Source organism: Lindgomyces ingoldianus (genome assembly GCF_010093535.1).
Source record: "Lindgomyces ingoldianus strain ATCC 200398 unplaced genomic scaffold BDR25scaffold_17, whole genome shotgun sequence".
Classification (NCBI taxonomy): Eukaryota; Fungi; Ascomycota; class Dothideomycetes; order Pleosporales; family Lindgomycetaceae; genus Lindgomyces; species Lindgomyces ingoldianus.
This window is the reverse complement of record NW_022985178.1, coordinates 552,479-571,449: the sequence shown is the minus strand read 5'-3', so window position 1 is coordinate 571,449 and position 18,971 is coordinate 552,479. Positions and strand designations below refer to the sequence as shown.

The 18,971-nt window shown below is 48.7% G+C and overlaps 4 protein-coding genes across 4 annotated transcripts; 3 read left to right on the top strand and 1 right to left on the bottom strand.

Annotated features, from left to right (window-relative positions):
• The first annotated feature begins 1,080 nt into the window (after positions 1–1,080).
• Positions 1,081–4,289, top strand: BDR25DRAFT_287297 (uncharacterized protein). The gene is made up of 2 exons (XM_033688312.1): positions 1,081–2,977; positions 3,033–4,289. Exons 1-2 carry the CDS (start codon positions 1,207–1,209, stop codon positions 4,196–4,198), a joined length of 2,937 nt encoding a protein of 978 aa, XP_033547236.1. The 5' UTR covers positions 1,081–1,206; the 3' UTR covers positions 4,199–4,289.
• Positions 4,290–4,863: 574 nt separating this feature from the next.
• On the top strand, positions 4,864–7,913 carry BDR25DRAFT_355506 (uncharacterized protein; the record flags this gene model as incomplete). Its single annotated transcript, XM_033695471.1, has 23 exons — positions 4,864–4,896; positions 4,965–4,992; positions 5,034–5,061; positions 5,094–5,249; positions 5,314–5,359; positions 5,438–5,517; positions 5,547–5,629; positions 5,686–5,759; positions 5,794–5,849; positions 5,899–5,926; positions 6,027–6,115; positions 6,150–6,175; positions 6,248–6,273; positions 6,303–6,436; positions 6,497–6,601; positions 6,639–6,837; positions 6,879–6,905; positions 6,955–6,994; positions 7,257–7,432; positions 7,462–7,523; positions 7,580–7,630; positions 7,671–7,805; positions 7,838–7,913. The coding sequence occupies 23 exons, from the start codon at positions 4,864–4,866 to the stop codon at positions 7,911–7,913; spliced, it is 1,758 nt and encodes a 585-aa protein (XP_033547235.1).
• A 1,521-nt stretch (positions 7,914–9,434) lies between these two features.
• BDR25DRAFT_355504 (uncharacterized protein) lies at positions 9,435–11,998 on the top strand (the record flags this gene model as incomplete). Its single annotated transcript, XM_033695470.1, has 11 exons — positions 9,435–9,526; positions 9,577–9,607; positions 9,837–10,014; positions 10,048–10,341; positions 10,391–10,848; positions 10,888–11,147; positions 11,192–11,263; positions 11,352–11,584; positions 11,616–11,760; positions 11,801–11,837; positions 11,867–11,998. The coding sequence occupies 11 exons, from the start codon at positions 9,435–9,437 to the stop codon at positions 11,996–11,998; spliced, it is 1,932 nt and encodes a 643-aa protein (XP_033547234.1).
• A 175-nt stretch (positions 11,999–12,173) lies between these two features.
• On the bottom strand, positions 12,174–17,238 carry BDR25DRAFT_369559 (putative ABC multidrug transporter; the record flags this gene model as incomplete). The annotated part of the gene is made up of 8 exons (XM_033697107.1): positions 16,896–17,238; positions 16,060–16,844; positions 14,278–16,001; positions 13,846–14,156; positions 13,600–13,763; positions 13,495–13,544; positions 12,989–13,385; positions 12,174–12,930 (listed from the first exon to the last, which is right to left on the bottom strand). Exons 1-8 carry the CDS (start codon positions 17,091–17,093, stop codon positions 12,174–12,176), a joined length of 4,386 nt encoding a protein of 1,461 aa, XP_033547233.1. The 5' UTR covers positions 17,094–17,238.
• Positions 17,239–18,971: the final 1,733 nt, after the last annotated feature.

Here is an 18,971-nt window from a genome sequence, read left to right as displayed (position 1 = left end):
GGGGGGGGGGGGGGGGGGGGGAGTGCACATTGAAGCAAGACAGGCAGGCGCGGGGTGGCACGCCTTTTCGCTCCACAGGCTGTTCAGACGATGCAGCGTGTGCAGCGTGAGCAGAGTGATGCGGTGTGCGGTCCGACAGGACATGGCAGGCCTCGATTCGCTGCCGATCCCATCGCGCCGATAAAAACGAGGGCCGTTGCCCAGGGGGGCCCGGCGCACGGAAATGAAGAAGAGCAGCTAAAATGGGGCTAGGGGGGTGGTAATTGGCTGTCTCGGGGAGTTTGTTTGGCGGCTGCAAACTGTTTGTGCAACAATGGAACAAGGCGGGAGCAGCAGGAGAGGACAGCAGCATCGCGGGTGATATCAGAGGGATTTCAAGAGGGAGGCGCCGGTGGGAACGGGGGGGATCTGGCATGGCCTTGGCCGCCAAAGAGGGGATGAGGGGGGTGGGCAAGCGTGCTGCATGAAAGTCAGGAGCGTGAGCAGCAAGCTTCTTTCTGGCTTAGACGACCCATTTGGTCGAGCTTTTCAAGGCGCAAGAACAGCGATCCCTGAGGCATGTCCTCTTTCGGCGTTGGGATCGACGGTACATGATGGAGCTGCGACAAGCCCGCTGTGAGAGGTGGATGCGGCTGCCGACAGAGGTCGGGAGGGCATCTTGGGGGCTTGGGGGCCTGGGGAGGAGGGGGCGCAACAGAGCCGGGCAGTTGTCGTGTGCTTGCTTGCTGGCCGAGCGAGCCAGGAGGATGCAGTTAAAACGCACGCCCACACATGAAAACTTTGGGAGACGAAGCGACGAAGCATGCAAGCGTGCAAGCGTATAAGCGTGCAATCGAATCGTGCGGCGGCGCGCTCGGAGGAAATAGTCAGCTGCAGCAAAAGCGAGTCCTCAAAATTCACAGGCCACAGTACCAAGGTTCCGCTGCTGCCAGCCAGCGGACTTTGACCTGTGGCAGGCTCCGTGGAAAGCAAATCGGGGCTTGGCAAAGAGGCGCTCAAGGCTCAAGGCTCAAGGCGGTACCTTTTGCAGCCTTCGACACTGCAACATCTCACCCTCACCCCCCTCAAACCCCCCCCCCCCTCCTCCCCTCCCCCTCGATCCCCCTCCCCGCCCTCGCTGAGCAGCGGCTCCCGTTATTCCAGTCTGGCTCGTCCGCACGCGCAGTCGAGCCGACCCCGGGAGACGGCAGCCGTCCACCGCGCCATATGGTCACAAAGTCCAGCAAAGGGCGACTCGCGGCGAACCAACACGACAAGCGACATGAGAGCGGCCTCGCGGCTCCAGGAAAGCGCATCCACAAGCAGAAGAGCAACCCGCAACTCAACGGACACGCCAATGGGAAACCCCATCCGCCCACGCCGCCGCTCTCCCAGGAGCATGTAAACCAGCATATGACGCAGCCGGCTACGCTCCAGGACTCAGTTCATGGCCTCCCCGCAGCCTCAAGCATGGCCGGCATCGCGCCTGCGAGGTCTCAACTCGATGACAGGGCCCGCGCCGCTTCTGACGTCTCCCTCGATGGCCTCGAGGCCTGCCGCCAGTACGACAATGGTCGCCCCCTCGATCACGCAGTCCCTACCACCCCCCGTCGGGTCGACGCCAATGCCTCCAAGTCGGCCTCCTATGCGAGCAACATGCTAACCGTAGCCACTACCATTCTCTCGTCTTGTCCTCTGCGAGACGTCCTCGCCATTCTCATACTCCTCCTCCAACTACCCCCTACCGTCCTCACCATCGTCCAATTCCTGTTTGCAACACTCACCTTCGTCCCACCCCAGGCCGGAACTCCCCTCTCAGCCCTCTCCGCCTTCCCCTCATTCACCGACATATTCCAGGGTTCCGGCGGCACCCCCTCGCTCTTCACCATCATCTTCGCCGACGCCTTCATACTCGTGGTTTGGCTCGTGCTCTGGGTCCCTGTGCAGAACTTCTTCTTGGATCTTGCCCAGGCCGTTATTGCCATAGCGTTAGGGGGTGCCGCAGCCGGCAAAAATGGGACCACGAACAGCATCTTCATCTGTTTCGTCATCATTCTTTCCAACCACCTCTTCCGATTCAGGCCTCTCCGGCAACACATTGTCCATTTCCTATGGACTGGGCTCGCCCGGGGAGGCCTTGATTTTTTGACGAGCCCACCTTCCACTCCTTCCTACAACGAAAGTTTCTCGACGCCCCACGGTTGGCCACGAAGCGTGTTGGGTATTCACATTTTGGCTCAAGGTGTTGTTCGCATCATTCGGCGTTCTCTTTCTAGGCGGGAGGTAGCGCAATCGCTCCCAACGGGCAAAAAGACTGACCCTGAAGCCGCCGTCCACCTTCTTCGCACTAACTCGGCCAGTATCGATACGAATGCGGACATGCCAAGTTCTTCGAGTACCGACGGCCGCCCCCCTGGGCCGTCACCCGCAGCGCATTCTTCCAAGGACAAGGCGAGTAGTAGCAGGAGGAAGAGGAAGCAGGCAACGCTTGTCAGGAGCCATCAACCGTTTTGGGCTGCCCTGGCGAGCACAAAAGTTACAGTTTTAAAAGAGATGGAGAGTAGCCGAGCAGCCAACGACGCTGGGGAGGCTAATGCAAAAGATGCAAATCACATTGGAAATGCTGTTTGGAGATCGGAAGACGACCGAGTTTGGATTTCAGAAGTTGGCCACACGGACATTTCTTTCCGCGTCAGTTTGTACAACGGGGAGGATTTTGATGGTTCGCGGGTCGAGCAAAATGGGCACGCTGGGTCTGGCATCGACAAGTCGAAGCCTTTTTACATTCGTGTGAACGGTGCAGATTGGAGCTCTACCCGGATTCGGCAGGGAACTTCGCTTGAGTATTTGGGAGAAGAGGGAACAGGCATGTGGGTTGGAGAAATTTTTGGTCTGACGGCTCTTTCCAACTACTATTGCGAGTTTGTTAGAACCTCGGACGGTGAAGTCTTCTATTCTACAAGCCTTATTACCTCAACGGGTCCCATTGACGAGCAAGGTAAGCATCATCAATGCAATCCCTCCCGGCCCGTTAAGCTCACAAGACATTGCAGCCTCTGTTGCTTCTCCTCCTGCCCATCAAACTTTACGCCCTTCTTCACCTACGACTACTCTGCGCAACTCGATCGCCGCCGCCGATCTGAAACTCCAGGACCTCCGCGGTCGCCTGAAGCGGAATCGCAAGGATCACAAAGCCGCCATCACCGCCATCAAGAAAGAGGTGGATACTCTCAGTAACCGCGTTGCAAATGCTGGAGGTAACGATGAACGCCAACGCCAAAGGGTTCTTCAATTTAACCAAAACATCCGCCAGGCCGAGGACGCTGCTGCCGATTTCGCCATCAAAGCTGAAGAGCTAGGAGAGATTCCGGAGGATGAGGCAGATGATGCGGCTTCTAAGAAGCGGGAATGGCAAAAGGAAAGAGAGCACAAGAAAACTGTCTTTGCCGAATTTGAGAACGCTAAAATGGAGGCAGACCGTCAAGTCTCCAGCATTGAGTCTGATATTGCCGCCGTCATGCAGAAGAGGGAGCGTCTTCAGCAAAGGCAAACAAGACTCAATGAGCAACACGAACGTCTCATCACTGCCAACAAGGAGGGATTCTCTGCCAAGCAGCGCAAGCAACAGGAACGTCTTGCACTGATTCAAGAGAGGACGAACATTGAGAACCAGTACCGCTCTAACATCAACAGCTATGAGCGCCGTACTGCCGAATATCACCTCTCTACCCAGCAAATCGTGCAGACGATCCAGCACTACGAGGCCCTTCTCCTACAGCAATCCCAACAACAACCCTCGGTTCCTACAACTCCTGAAGGGCCCCTTCCAGGGACTACCACTAGCATGTCTCCTCACGCGAACGCTTTCACCAGCTTCACATTCCCCTCACTCTCTGCCCAGGTCAACGGTACTCCCGGCTCGCTCCGTGGCGGACGTGGCCGTTCTTCCTCCATGTTGTCGAATATCTCGGGCTTCACCGACAGCTTCGACGAACTTGCTTCTCCTTCTGGACCTGTTCTCAGTAACCCGTTCCACGCGGCTCTGTTACTGAATGGAAGGAAGGGAAGTAACGGCAGTGGAACCGGTAGTTCGGGAAGCTCCAGCCAGGGCTCGTCACAAAGAGATCCAATGTCTCCTGTGCCGGCTGTCAAACCGGTTATTAGTAGGAGTCCGACGGGTGGCAGTTTGGGATTGGCGAGCGTAGTAGGTGGTTGCTAGGTGGTGGGTTTTGGACTTTGCAGTTCGAGTTCAAGTGGCTAGGTCGATCCCATAGCTTTCCAATGTGATTTTTGTTTTTCTTTTGGTGGTACATGAGCTCTTGTGTCTGCTTTGCATTGTGTGTGAGGTCATAGGTTTCTGGGTTTCTGTTGATGGCGGATGGTTGAAAATATCCTGCCAAGTAAGCACCCGAAACCCTAGATCCATCATGACATGCAGGTATATCACTAACTCTGCATTATCCCTTGATCTAACCCACATTAAGTCTTCTCCCAACCATATCGTGTCGTATCGTGGCATATCGTTATGATATTTCCTCTTCGGTGCTTTCTAACCACCACTTATGCCTTGCAATACCTGCAGCTCCATCTCCCTTCACGTTATTAATTCCATCTACCACACCCACTAACACTATCACCATAACCATTCCCGCTTCGAATCCCACTATTCCCGGTATGCCTCACATTCGGTACAATCAGATGCTCGTCTCCTCATACCCCCGTCTTTTCCAGCTCGTCTATGTGAGAGGACAATATCGGCAACAGTACGCCTAGGTTCTTGAGCAATCGGACGATCCGGGGCAGAAATCCCAACCTATAACCTCCCCCAATCCCAGACTATAGATCTGAGAAAAGTGTTTCCAAGACCATTATTATACTGACCTAATGCGAGATTTTGGCCAGGATTTCCCAAGACGTGTGGGAGTTAGGGAATAGGTAATTAGTGCTATAGCATAGGCGGGCGTGCAGGGGGTTGTGTATGTCAGGACGTCGAATGCAGATTTCGGGGATGGGGTGTGTGTGCTGTAGAGAGCTGTTGCTAGGCCTGGCTTGAGGTGTTGGATGGGAGCGTATTGGCAAGGGGTGTGGGGGCAGAGTAGGTAAATGAGTGGAAGGGAGGCTTGGGCATATGGGGATGTACTACTTATGATTTGGGAATTAAGGCTGTTGAAGAGGGTTGTTCTTATGGTTTTTGCGAAGTGGGAGGAGGGGTGTTTTGATATGTCGGGGAAGGAGGGCTGCTTGATGTTGCGTTGGGGTTGGGTTGATGAGTGAAGTGGCGGTCGGTAAGGTGAGTGGAGAGTAGAATAGTGCACGGTTGTGGGGAATGGTAAGTCAATGGTTTAGGGTAATGGTGATGCAGTGGCCGGAGCATTTGCAGGTACATCCACTATCGACTTATAACCTAGAAAAACTTCTGTAGCTAACACAAAATGCCAACGTATCTTAACTCTTTAAGCCATCTCTTGAACCTCCCAGCATTCCAACTATGCCTCCTCACTCCCTTGCCTTTCTCAAACTATCTAAGAGCAAGAAATTGTCTCCAACTTCTCTCGTCAAATCATCAGTTTGTATAACCCCTTCCCTCGCCGCCCTCCTAACCCTTCTCCTATTTACCCACCCCTAAGCAGGTCTAGAAACAGCCATGCACGTTGCTTACTACACTAACCCTGCCCACACTTTCGACATCGTAACCCATACTATGAGTCCCTTGGCCGTACTCGCGAACGCCGGGAACGGGAATAAAACATCACATTGATAACATACGCTTCTCCGAATACGTTGGCTAGCTGGTAAATCCTGTCTGGGGTGGAGCGTCACATCGATGTTGTTGCTAATCTGGAGGGTGGTTTTGAAGGGTTTGAGGAGAGGTATGGGAAGCGATTATTAGGGAGTTAGTCAATCGGATTCAAAAGTGAGAGAGGTGAGTAGAGGCGTTTATCTTGGAGTAAGTAGATTTAGGCAACCCTAACTTTCGGGACCCTATCATGCCAAACCTTAATCTCACCTCTCTGCTCATAACTCTCTATTACCACACCAGCAGCTAGTTGATGATGGGGAGCAGGGGTAGGAGGTGGATGGATAGAACACTTGAGGCAATAAAGAAAGGGACGATGATACGGAAACTGAGGGGTAAGTTGATGGCAGAGATGTGACTGGCTGTCACCGAGCTGTATGTTCCTTGATGTAGTGTATCGTGAGTGCGCACCATTACCCGGAGTTTTTTTTTTTTTTAGGAGGGAACTCAAATTGCACGCAAGCATGTGAGCCCCTTTGATTGCGAATGGTAAAAGGGTGGATTAAACGAACTGATTGGCCTATAGAAGCCCTTGCTGTCGATTGCTGCGATCAAAAAGCTTTCAAGTTATGTGTGTGCATGGCCCCAATCAGATATCTTCGCGGACTTGAGGCCCTACGACCAACATTCGCCTCCAATCGTATTCAAGCGTACCTTACCGTAGTCTTTGAAAATCTGCTAGCTCTCCTCTAAGTCTGACACAAAATCTCCATGTGGCAGCGAGGTGAAAGCCCCTTGCTCAGTCACCGCAAGTCCATGCACACCACTCACCCTCACAATCGCATGTTTCTTAGATCCAACCTCCCACTCTATTACCGCCAAAATGTATTGGTCTTAAATTCTACGTCTATATAATTATAAGAATTTTCAACCACACCATATCTCAACTCGACGCCGGGATGGTTTGGCAGGAAAGTCTACACCTTTCCAATATTTCACTCCATCTATCCGAGAATTCCTTAAGGTTTCTTGAGTGCGCGGGTTCGAGTAAGCTTGGATTGAGTGTAGGGTTTCAAGCTGCAACAACAGAAAACCATAAAAGTGGTGTATCTGGGCGACCTGTAATGGGCGTTTCTTTTTGGTTTTTTTTGGGTGGCTTTAGTGGGGAAAGTTTTGGGGGTTTTTGAGAGTATGTTTATTTTATTATTACTATTATTATTTGGTTGGAGAGGACGTAGTATGGGAAAGTAACAGTCGGATGTGTTGAATTCGTGCAGAGTCTAATGGAGCGGCGGAGCTAAATGAAGTATTACTTCTTATCACTTAAAGTGGAACATCACAGGCGGGAGAAGATAGTTCTAGACATAGACTTATATCTCCTCTATACTCTCCCTGTTTTTAGAAAGGGGTTTGAATAGGGTTACTCTACTTTGGTTATACTCCATGCTGTTTGAGAATATGCTGTAAAGAATACAAAGGAGGTAGAATGGCAACCTGAAAATTAACGACCCTTAATACCTAGAATGTTGTCGCGATCCAGAACACTCAATTCCGCAGCTGCCTACCTTGACGGATAGAGATCCAATGGCCAGGCGAGCCCCTCTTTCACCAACCACACGGAGGCGTAAACAATACATTTCTTCCTGCCCGCTCCGCTCAACTTTCCGCGGCTACAATTTGCACCAAACCCACGCACCCACTATGCTACCACATCTAGTATGAATGTTCAAACGCTCAACACTAAGGCCGACCTCATCGCCACTTTGCGCCGCTCCAACGAGGAATTATCCCTCATCAACAGAGTGAAGTATACAACTATCAATAGGCCGGCTAATTCTGTTACATCTTGCAATTAACGCAAAGGTCAATGACAGTCGATGCCCGAAGTCCTCAGAAACAAGATAGAGGCCACGGGTCAAGTTATAACAGTGCAGTCTTCTCCCGGACCATTCAGAGCCGTCGTGCTTGTTTATTGTGAGGGCGGTGGATGGGGTGTTGTGATCCAAAGTGGGGAGACGGATACATTAGTTGAGGCTTCGAGGAGGCTGGAGGGGGAAGTCCAAGAGAGGCTGGAGGAGACGATAGGTAGGTGAGAATTTGAGGGTCATAGTAGTGTTCTAGGAAAGTCTCCACAGTAGGCGTTTACGCTGCCCGCCAAGCCAACGCCGGCGTTCATGGTTCTTCCGTAGGCACATAACAGGTGAATACACAGGGCTTCCAACGAGGCGTAGTACTGTACGATTGGGCGATTTTGAGGCCTGTACGGGTGAGATTTTGTGTACGTTCGTACAACAGGGAGGAGGAGAGGTAGGTGTACGTATTGTAACTGTTACAGCTTACGTGATCTGTACAAGTAGTATAATTTAATTAAAGTACGCTGTACTCTAGTTAAAACAGCTAAGACTATAGGTCTCTAAAGACGCAAGATTAAGGTCTAATTAACTATAAAATAACTAGTTCTCCCTAGTAACAAGAGCAGATAGGACTAGATAAGGCCTGTAAGGCAGCAAGAGGCGTAGTGTAAGAGGTATTGATTAGGAAACACAGGTCACAGAGAGGGAATGCAGGATAGGGGGTAACGAGAGTAAACCTTAGGGTCAGAGGCAGAGGTACGGAGGCCGAGGAGCCTATATACCCTGTGCTAAGCCTAGGGTACTTAGGGGTTGGATAGCTGTAACATAACTGTGTATACAAACTTCCTAAAAGGATAATACAATCTGTACTACGTACTGTACCTGGGCATTATTAAACGTACGGTATGGCTCACGAACTCGGTACGTTTGTACTGAACACGTGACTGTTACGGTTCACTTTGTACGGACCGTAGTACGGCCCGTTGGAAGCCCTGTGAATACATATCCAGGATTCAGAACCAATGCTTCCTAGCAGGAACCCCGTCCGCATAAGAGGCGTAGATAAGGTAGACTGTCATGCATTATAGACCCCATGCTATAAAATAGCTTTCCTCCGAACTAAGCTACAGAATTTTAAAAACTTTCAACAGCTTTACTTTATAACGTATCATCCTTTACTCCTCCGTGCCTTCACAGCAAGCTACGCTAATCAAGGGCGTGTAAAAAACCCCTTGCCTTAACACCAAGCAAGACAAACATGCACGCAGCCAGAATAACGCAGCATTCTACATCGTACAGCGCTACCTGCCCAGAAGGTAGCAATATCCACCTGACAACACAAGAGAACATACAATATAGAGCCAAAGACATTAGTATTTATGCCCATTAAAAATTCCGTTATCTTAGGAGCACCAGGCTACAGCAATCAATCAATCAATCAATCAATCAGCATTAAGGAAGACAAGGGGCAAGGGGTTCAAGTACACTTTGTAAAGTAACAGCGCAGATAAACAACTTATGCAAAGAAGTAGTGGGGGGCCGGAGGGGGCAGCGTAGGTCTATTCAATGTCTCTCTTTCAGCAATGAGCTCCTCCCTACTCCAGAAATATGGATAAGGGGGCGATCATAAGTCCCACACCACACCTCCCTAACTATCAGAAGGCATAGAGGAATTGTGCATCAAAGACCAGCACATTATAATGCCAAGGGTATCAAGGGCATCTTTCTATCTTATTAGCCAAGCAAAAAGAAAAATACAAAGAAGCTTCGTTCCTTAAGCAAAGTTAAGGCTATAAAATCCCCCATTAAGCTCTTCCACACCTATTTTGCCAGAACCCGGTCGCTTGCTATACTCTAATGTCAATATGTTCAGCAACGCTTCTACCTGCTTCTTCTTACCTTATGTCTTCTATAGTGTTCTAATTGCTGCCCTCTCAGTTGTTTGCTTTTCTTTCTTGTTCGTATTTTCATTTAGCCTAACAGAACTAAGCTCAGAATACCTTTTAGGCTATCAGTCATATGGGACCCCAATGAAGGAGTAAGGGCTATATTATTATAGTATATGTAACAGCTAACATTTCGTTTAGACTAAAGTTATATTGCCCGAGTAGCTAATCCTCAATTATTTAGAACCCTTAGAAAGTAGCGCTTGAGCAGGCAGCAGGCAGACACTAGTAGAAGGCTTTGTAGCAGATAAGAGCAAGTTATGCTGTTTATTGCCTAAGCTATCAGTAACTAACAAACTCACCTTGATAAATCCTGCTTAGGAAGGCCCGTTGCGTCTGAATCTGGCTGTTATCACGATCAGCGTCAGCAAGACCCAGGGTAGGCGCCACATGGGCAAGGCCAATGGGCGGCTAGCCATGCTCGAAGCACTGACTGGAGAGATGCCCCAGCCTAAAACAAAAGGGTTTAATCGAGAGGGCATTCGCGAAATTGAATTCAGTTAGCTTTAGATACTGCCGCGTGAGTGTCGAGCAGAGCTTACACGTCTAGTCGATCTCATCATACCCCCCAGCACGCTCTATTTCTTCCTGGACTTCACCCTTGAGGGCAATCTCTACATAAGAGAAAAAGGTACTCTTCCCCTTATAAGAGAAGATGAAGTAACACTCTTCGGGACCCCGTATGCACTCTGGGCGTTCCCACTTTGGAACCCCGCGTCAACTTCCCTCCAAGAGCGACTCCTGAAGACCCCGGACCGCCTCAATGTCACCTTGAAGGCAAGGATCTCTGCATGCGTGCACGTCTCTGGGAAGGAATGGTCCCCATGTTGGGGGCACGATAGAAAGAGAAGAATCTTGATGATCCTAAGAACTAGCAATTCGCGTTCGACTTTATGTAGGATATTATTCACACTTTCATATGGCTTGCTCATCCCGATACGTAAAGCTCATAAGAGATTGTTTCAATTATATTGGGCAAGAGCTAGAGGCGTTCCAGTATGCACTCAATGCGAGAAGAGCACGGAATGGGATCGCTGAAATGATCGACATGCGTAAACTGTGGCTCAAATTCGTTCGCTCCATTTTCGAAAAGATGGTCACAAGAACGCATTCTTGGGTCTCAGACCGAGTCAACGAGGTCATGGTCAACGGAAATGCGGAATACGACGCGGTAGCAGATGCGAATAGAGCCGCAAATGCGTACCAGGCTGCAAAAGACTTACTCAAATCATGGTCAGATCTGAACAGGACGGTGCACCTTTGCGATTGGATGATCATAATGCCTATGGACGGTTTCGCAGGCTTCTTTCCATCTAGCTCAGATACAAAAGTCGTTGGCTTAATGTTCCCTATGCCCTTTTGACAAGACCAGCGCGAGGAGTTGGCCGCCCGCATTCCTACACCGTTGATGGAGCGTATGGAGCACATGCTGGAAAATGAACAAGCCATACACACGAATAGAGGTACTATCAATGCGATCCTGAAAGAATCAAAAGACATGAATGACCAAGTTCGACTTCAATTGCGCAGTGCGCCGAAGTCATTCGGACGTGAAAATTGCATCTCCACCATACGTTCGAGGACAAAGTGGTCGCTCAGTCATAGCGGGCCGCAGGATCAGACAGAGATGGAGTTTCGTGGCTTATATGCTGATGCATACCACTTCGAAAGAGGAGTGGGATGCGTTCTTCCAGAAGGCGAATGCCGACTTTGAGCGATCTGGCGAGCGGGTGGAAGGATCTGATGAGGTCAAGCCGAATATGGCATCACCTCCTACATGACGCCCTCCGCCTCATACTTTCCCGGCGACAAATGAACATCCTACGGTGACTACAGCGGCTTCCTCAAAATTATTGACAAAACAGCCTATGATCCCCGGCTTATTGCGAAACAATCGCCTGGCTACAAGAACGAGTTGAAAATCCTGGGATGCTTGGTCATTGACGATTTGTACCCGTTGATTGTGAGCTTGGTGGAGCGACCTAGCGATCTGTGGTTGTATGCTATGTTGCAACCGGACCAGGTGTATGTAGGTCCGTGTGTGGAAAGGCAGGAGAAGGAATGGGAGAGTGTTTAGAAGATGAGGGGCTTGTTTTTGAGGGCGTTCTGGAAGTGGCGGAGTGAGCAGTCGGCATCGTAACGATCTTTTGATTCTCAAACGCTTTGGTGGTATTATAACAATCGATCGAGCATTCTGGGCAGAGTTCGATTGGAATCCTCCAGGAAAAGCTCTTTGCGTGCTTGTGTGGGGTCGGAAGGCTCTGTCGTGAAGTTAACTATTGAAGCGAAGACAAAGTCATTGTGATGCGAAACCCGTTACCGGTCCGAGCGACAACATAACATTACATCAGATAGTGAGGTGGAAAATGGGTCAGTCCCAGATCAGTTGCGTGGTGGGACAGAAAATCAAAGTTCTGCGCAAAACAACGTTGCGACGCTGCACACCACGACTAATTACTGAGATTATTGTGATTCTCAAATGACACTTTCCTACAGTACCTAGTACTTACGTTAAGCAGATTTAATAGCTTTAAGTTACTTTCATTACTAAACCTTAAATTTGGGCACGAACTAATCAGGTATGGACTGCAATGCACATAAGTAACTGACTAGTTGTTAGATACTCACAAAATGATAAAATTTAATCTAATTAGCAATCTACTTGGCAGCAGCCTTTGCTAACATCTGAAACCTCGACCCTTCCTCTTCTGCTAACACCCTCGGCTTGCCCACCTCCACAATCTCCCCCGTATCCATAACCACAACGCGGTCAAAGTCCATGACCATGTCTAAACGATGGCTCACCGCCACGACGGTGTAGTGTTTGAATTCTGAGCTAATAACATCTTGCATAAGACGCTCCGTCTCGTGGTCAACGCTCGAGCTCACTTCGTCAAGTAGAAGGATGCCGCCTTTTGGAGACTGGAAGTTGCCACTGCGGCTTCGTTCCAGTACGCGGCGGCGTAGTAAAGCGCGACTAAGGGACATGAGCTGGCGTTGGCCTGCGCTGAGAGTGCTGGCACTCATGCTCGCGTTAATGCCACCTCGCTGCGTAACAAAGTGCCACAAATTCAAGGCTTCAAGGACACCTTGGCACTCAGTAGGCGTAGAAACCTTGAATGGGTCAATGTTGGTGTAGAATGTCGTGCCGTCAGGCAGAAAGACGGGTTCTTGTGGGATAGCAATGAGGCGCTGGCGAAGAGCCGTGCGGTCGATGTACTGAAGTGCTTGGTCATCGATCACAATATTGCTTTTGGTTTCGGACGTTGGATCGAGGAGTTTGAGGAGAAGGGCAATGAGACTTGACTTGCCGCTGCCGCTGCGGCCGCAAATAGCAACTTTTTCGCCTGGCTGTATCTCAAGTTTGACATTTTTAATGGCCAGGTCAAGTTTATCTTCTGACCTTTCATCGATGCTACACGTAAATTAGCACCTTTCTCGCGGAGATTGCGGTGAAGAGGTTTTTGACCTACTTGTAGCTTGCAGATACGCCCTTGAACTCGATGTGACCGTTGTGCGGCCATTGCTCAGCAGGCACGACATTTTCATCCTGATTACCCTCCGGCATTACTGTCTCATCGAAATTCTTCAATCTCCCAATCGCGCCAAGTGAAGTCTCCAGCTGAGTGTAGAAGATGACGATCCCCGATAGACTCTCGCCGAACTGCATGAGAGAAACCAATGATGCGCCCGTGAACCCAGAATGAGAACGTAGTTGCACAGCAAGCGTGGTGAGGACTACTGCCATAATCATGACCACGACGTCGACGACGCAATTCAACCATTGCTGAATCATCAGTAGGAAATAGGCTGGGCGTTGGCTCGCGTCGATGAGTCGGGCGTTCTTCTCAAGCTCTTTAGAGAGAAAGCCTGCGTTACATCTAGATTAGCAGATCTCCTGGCTACATATTATGCCTGGTAATTGTAGGAAACTTATCTTAACATTACGGATAGTTTAGTCTGAGTTATAGGAACCTACCAGAAGCTCTTAATGTAGCGATACCTTTAAGTGTATCAATGAAGTGTGTGCTATGATCGTATGTGAGTGCAAAGTGCCTATGAGTTTTGCACCATTTAGACTCACTACAGAGGACTTTTGGCTTCCAGATCAAGAAGTCTGATTTGTCTAGAGGTACATAGATAGTACTTCGATAAAATGTATAGCAGAACCCCAAGAAATGGGTAGCTTATTGCTAGGTATGGTGACGAAGTGAGCATAACAGCAGCTTGTCCGAGTGCTTGAAATACCTGTCTTCAATTAGACAAGTTGCCACGGTCAAGGCCCACAATTTGAGCAATGAAGCAAGTAATGTGATCTCTAAGCACTTACGCAGAATAAAGTGTTCAGAAGCGCAGTCGGCAGTTCTGTATCTATTAAGTTGAGATCTTGCGAAAACAAATTGGTGATAACGCCCGTGTCAGTCTTCGTGAAGAAACGTAATGTTGCTCGGAAAAGCGTCCACAGCGCGTCCTGATGAAGGTTGGCTCCGACCTTATTCACGGATGTGATGAAAATGACAATGCCGAGCAGTAATAATGAAACCATGGCGCAGATTTGGAAGACTCCATATATTCCTGCGTAAAAGGCGAACGAGTGTCTCGGATACGCCGAATATATGTCCTCGGTCCAGTAGTTTAGCCCTATATCGGGCGATATTAGTAAGAAGTAAAACGTATACGTGACCAAAAGAGCCTTTCACAGACGCTTCAATTTCTAGAGGTGTCTGCAATCCCAAATTCACCTGAGATGCTGCTGACTTACAGACTGTTGGAAAATTGGTAAAGAAACCCCAAAGAACGGCAAAGCCCAAAGCAGATGCCGCTGCAGGGATCCCCATTGCCTTGACATATTTCTTGTAGATCGTCTTGTCTCCCATTTGTCGCGCCTGATCAGCGTTTGACATAAGACTAGATATCTCACTTTGTGGTTTGATGACACCGTATCTGGGCTTCGGGTTGGACGCTTCCCCTTCTAATATCTTATCTTGAGACGAAGTTTCGCTATCAGAGCTTGTCAGGCCAAGACTCTGTACATAACCTGCGCTTTCCATGAGATCTTTGAAGCTTCCTTTTTCGATAACTGTTTCATTTCCCAGAGCTATGATGTGATCAGCCGTATGTAAGTGTCTTATGCTGTGCGTACATAGCACAACCGTCGAGTGTCGATGCGCGAGAATCCCACGCGGTCCAAATACTTCTTCGAAGACATGCGTTTCGGTATCCGCGTCTAGACCGCTAAAGACATCATCAAGGACGAGTAAATCAGCTTGAAGGTACAGAGCTCGCGCGAGCGATACGCGTTGCTTTTGACCCCCGGAAAGGGTAATACCATCAGATCCGATAATGGTATGGTCGCCTTGCGGGAGCAACGTAAGATCCACGCTCAAAGCCGTTGCATCGATAATCTCGGAGTATCTGTCTTGATCGAACAGGGAATAACCAACAATGTTCTCACGGATAGATCCATTGAAAAGGAATGCAGTTTGCTCACAGAATCCGACGTGGTGAACCCTCTCACTGAGCTCTACACTGCCTTCGCTGTAGATAAGTTCGCCTAGCAGAGCCTTGCAAAATGTAGACTTCCCTGATCCGACGGGTCCAACAACCATGGTGAGCGAAGACTTTGGGATTTCAACGTTGACGTCTTTGAGTACGGGCTTATCTCGTTCCCAGCCGAACTTGCCATCTCTGATAATAAATAGATTACTGAACCTTGATTCGGTATCATGAACAGTCGGTGCTTTCTCTGAACCCTCTCGACCGGGGTTGGAAAGTCGACGATAATCGACGTTGCTTTCAGACTTCAAGAAAGTTTGTATGCGACCGATGCAGACCAAACCAGCAGTTATCTGGGGTATAGCCTGAAATATCTGTCCCAGGGGGTTGGTTAGCAGGAGAAGCCATGATAGACTAGAAAATATTCTAGCGGCATCCAACTGCCTCTGAGCGAAGGCGAAAGTCAGTGCCGGACTAAGGAAAAACGGAACGAATCCGAACAAAGCGGCCAGAATAGTAATCTTTCGAAAAGTCGATCCGGCTACTAGCTCTTCGGTCCGAAGCTGCTGCAAAAAGTCGCTAGCTGCAGTCGATAGTCCAGATAATTTCAAGTTTCTCATGCCGGCGATGACTGTTGCAGTCATGCCGACTCGCTTCTCAACTTTCAGCATCCAGGCTCTCTGCGCACTTCCAGTAAACTTGAGGAGATATCCCAAGCAAGCCGTGCAAATTATGACAACTCCCATGCTCACCGCAAATATTGGGCCGAGATGGCGGAATGCCATGCACCCGGCAATAGCAACTTGGAGAACACAAGCCCAAACATCGTGTAAGGTCCTCATACCGTAGATGATTCGCTCAATGTCTGTGCTCATCAACGTTACAGCAGCGCTATTGTCGCCAGCTCCAATGTGGACTTGAGTCGCTTTGTTGTATATCTCGGTCACCAAGATTGCTCTCGTCATGATACGAGTCCTATGATGAAAATACCTTCGAGGTCAAGTCAACGACCGATAGAATCCTAGAAAGGTAAAGCATTTGTACTCACCAACAAAGAGCCACGGAGATGGCTATACCCGAATAAATAAGTACACTCGCACCAATGAAGCCGTAGCCAATGTTCTCTTCGACACCTTCAGGCCTCCCTAAATACTCCACCAGATTTTCGATGAAGAATGGCTGGCATATTTGAAAACCAAGCTGCGCTAGCCTTGGAAGAACTGGAAGTAGTAGTCGTCCTTTGAGCGTAGAGATCAACGCCTTTAAGAGCCCAAATCTATCTCCTCTTAATTTAGAACATTCCATTTGTCTTTGAAATTGCTGGTGGAGCAACTCGCCCTGCATCTCACTGTCGAGCGGGTAAAGGTCCTTGATTGTCAAGATCTGCCTGTACCCCCTTAAGAAAATCTTGTTGAGCCAGAAGAAAACGCCGAGTGAAAAGATCCCACTTGTCTCTTCAGGACTGTGCTCCTTTTGGTCCCAATTTATCCATTTTGACTTTCCCTGGGCTTCTAAAAATAAAATGCCACATTTAAGACTGAGTGCGGTAACAAATATGCTGCTCCAAGCAATTTCAATTCCTCTATCTGATAACAAAAACAGCGTTCTGGCCTGCGCTGCGTCAAGTAGCAGCGTAAGCACGACGTAGCTGCTAAGCAGGACTGATGGCCTTCGGCTTTTGCTATGATCTACAAAGCTTAGAAACACCATTACTGACGCTGCGACAAGTTTCAATGTGGAGGCAGCTACGAAGAGGCGAGTGGCCTGGAGTGAGCCCACAGCCATTACGATGACAAGTGAAAGTTCGAGCCCGGCATAGGCTAAGATAGCGCCCTAAGTAGCTCATTCAGTAAATCAAGGAGAAACATAGATGTAGTAGCATACCAGTTTGATTAGACGAAATACGGGGGCGTTCACCACAGTAGGCTTCTGGAACTGGGAGACCATTCGCCATAGTGACGCAACAATGAATACGGTTGATGGAATGATGGAGAAGAACAGCTGCTCGAATTCAACGTTGAAGTCGAACTGGGCTGAATTCAGTTGGAACAAGCTTTCTTCTGCTGTCGATAAAAACGGCATCTTGTCGTGGGTGACCGGATTTTACGATCTGTTTTCAGGGTCACGCCCTGGAATAGGCAACTATCTTCAGGAAGGGCAGATGTAAGGCAGGAGGCAGTGCAGTGAATGTACTGAAGAATCGGGCTTCGAAGTCGTCCTTAGTATCATGATATACTGTGGATGGCAATGGATTGCTTGTCAGCAACGAGCGGCGCAGCAACTTTCTGGGCAATCAGGCGCGTGCAGGTCAACTTGTAATTCGGGCTTTTCTGACAGTTGCAACATCTAATTGGCTACAAAAAGTTGCAGAAGTCTAAGAAAGTTAGCGCAACTCTAGCGAACTTAGCCGGAAGCTTTGTGGAGTGAGACATTTGAGATAAGCTGTGTCTAGAACAGGTGCTTTGCGTTAGTTTATGAATCCTAGATAAAGTTATGCTTCGTTTAGATCCTGCAATTAAGGGCTAAAGGGTGAAGTCTATGCCCTGGGCATGCGTGTGCGAAATTCTCTGGATTCTTGGCAATTCTAAGGAGCAACTTTCCCCTCACAAATCTCATAGAAATGCAGGTCACTGTACATATCGCTCCATATAATCCGCCTAATAGGAGAAGGATGTTGTATAGTAAGTAAGGCTTTTTAATAGGCTCTATTTGCCCTATCTAACTGATTTTTAGAGTAGTTACTGCTAATTATACCCTAAATTACTTACTTTTATTATTAACATAAACAGATAGCTAGAAACCCTCCTGCTACTTATTAGTTAACTTATAATAAATAAGGAAGTAATAGTTAGAGTATTATTATATTTAAAAAGCGCGCTTCAAGTACTCTAGCACTAGCTCTTCGCAGTAGGAACACTGTACGCGGTAGGAGGGCTAGTAGAGTTGCGCAAGGTAGCACGTGTGCTGCGTTAACTCTAGCTCCTCTAAAAGCACCTGCTAAAGCTTCTACTAAACGCCCTGCGTTACTAAATCTATTTATTACAAAAAAAAGCACCTGCAAGTAGTTTAAAGGCTTAATTAGAGAAGACAGAAGTGTAGGCTGCGCACTACTAAAAGCTTGTTAAGTTATGTAGGCGTAACAATTCGCATGAATCGTTCCATTTAAAGTTACCTAACAAACCTATATCTAAAGGTTCCGCGTATCTGCCCCGACCCTGCCCTCCCCCCTGCGCTACCCCTATCTCTAAGTATTTAGCTGCACCTCTCCTCTTAGCTAGCTTAGAAGTTTTCTAATATTCTTTTACACAAGGCTTATTGATGTTAACAGAATTTCTAGGTTTCTAAGTCCCTACGCACTTCTATATGCCTCTAAGTGGATTTACACTGTAACGGCACAGGCAAGACAATGGGTCCGAATGCGGTATGAATCCACTCAGAGGCATATGGGAGTGCGTGGGGACTCAGAAATCTGGGAATGCCATTAACACCTATAGGCCTTGTACAAAGGATATCAGAAAACTACTAAGCTAGCTAAGGGGAGAGGTGCGACTAAATACTTGGGGGAATATGGGTACTGTCACGGTTAACTTGGACATGTCTCGGACTCTCCCCGGAGAGCCCTCGGCCCGGCCTTGGGCACATATATATATATACTCTCACGAACCCCTGAGTCTCCTCAAGGATTCGTCTATCAATACTATCCTGTACCCCCTTCTGCGCTTCATGCTTCCTGCTTCACAGTGCTCTCACAGGTACAGCAGGGGGCAGGGCAGGATCGGAGCAGATACGAGGAACCTTCGGATATAAGGTTCCCCAGGTAACTTTGAATAGAACGATTCAAGCGAATCGTTACAGTTTTAGTAAAAGTAAGCAACTTAGGTGTGTGAGCAACTCGTCTGTAGTGTACGTTATAGTGCTTATTAATTAATTAAATATCTCTAGGATGTTAAAAAAAGAGAG

What these genes read in the sequence shown, in the direction of transcription:
- BDR25DRAFT_287297 (XM_033688312.1), top strand. Translation starts at nt 1,207, where the DNA reads ATGGTCACAAAGTCCAGCAAAGGGCGACTCGCGGCGAACCAACACGAC. An exon ending in GGGTCCCATTGACGAGCAAG is followed by an intron (nt 2,978 to 3,032) that starts GTAAGCATCATC and finishes AAGACATTGCAG; the next exon opens with CCTCTGTTGCTTCTCCTCCT.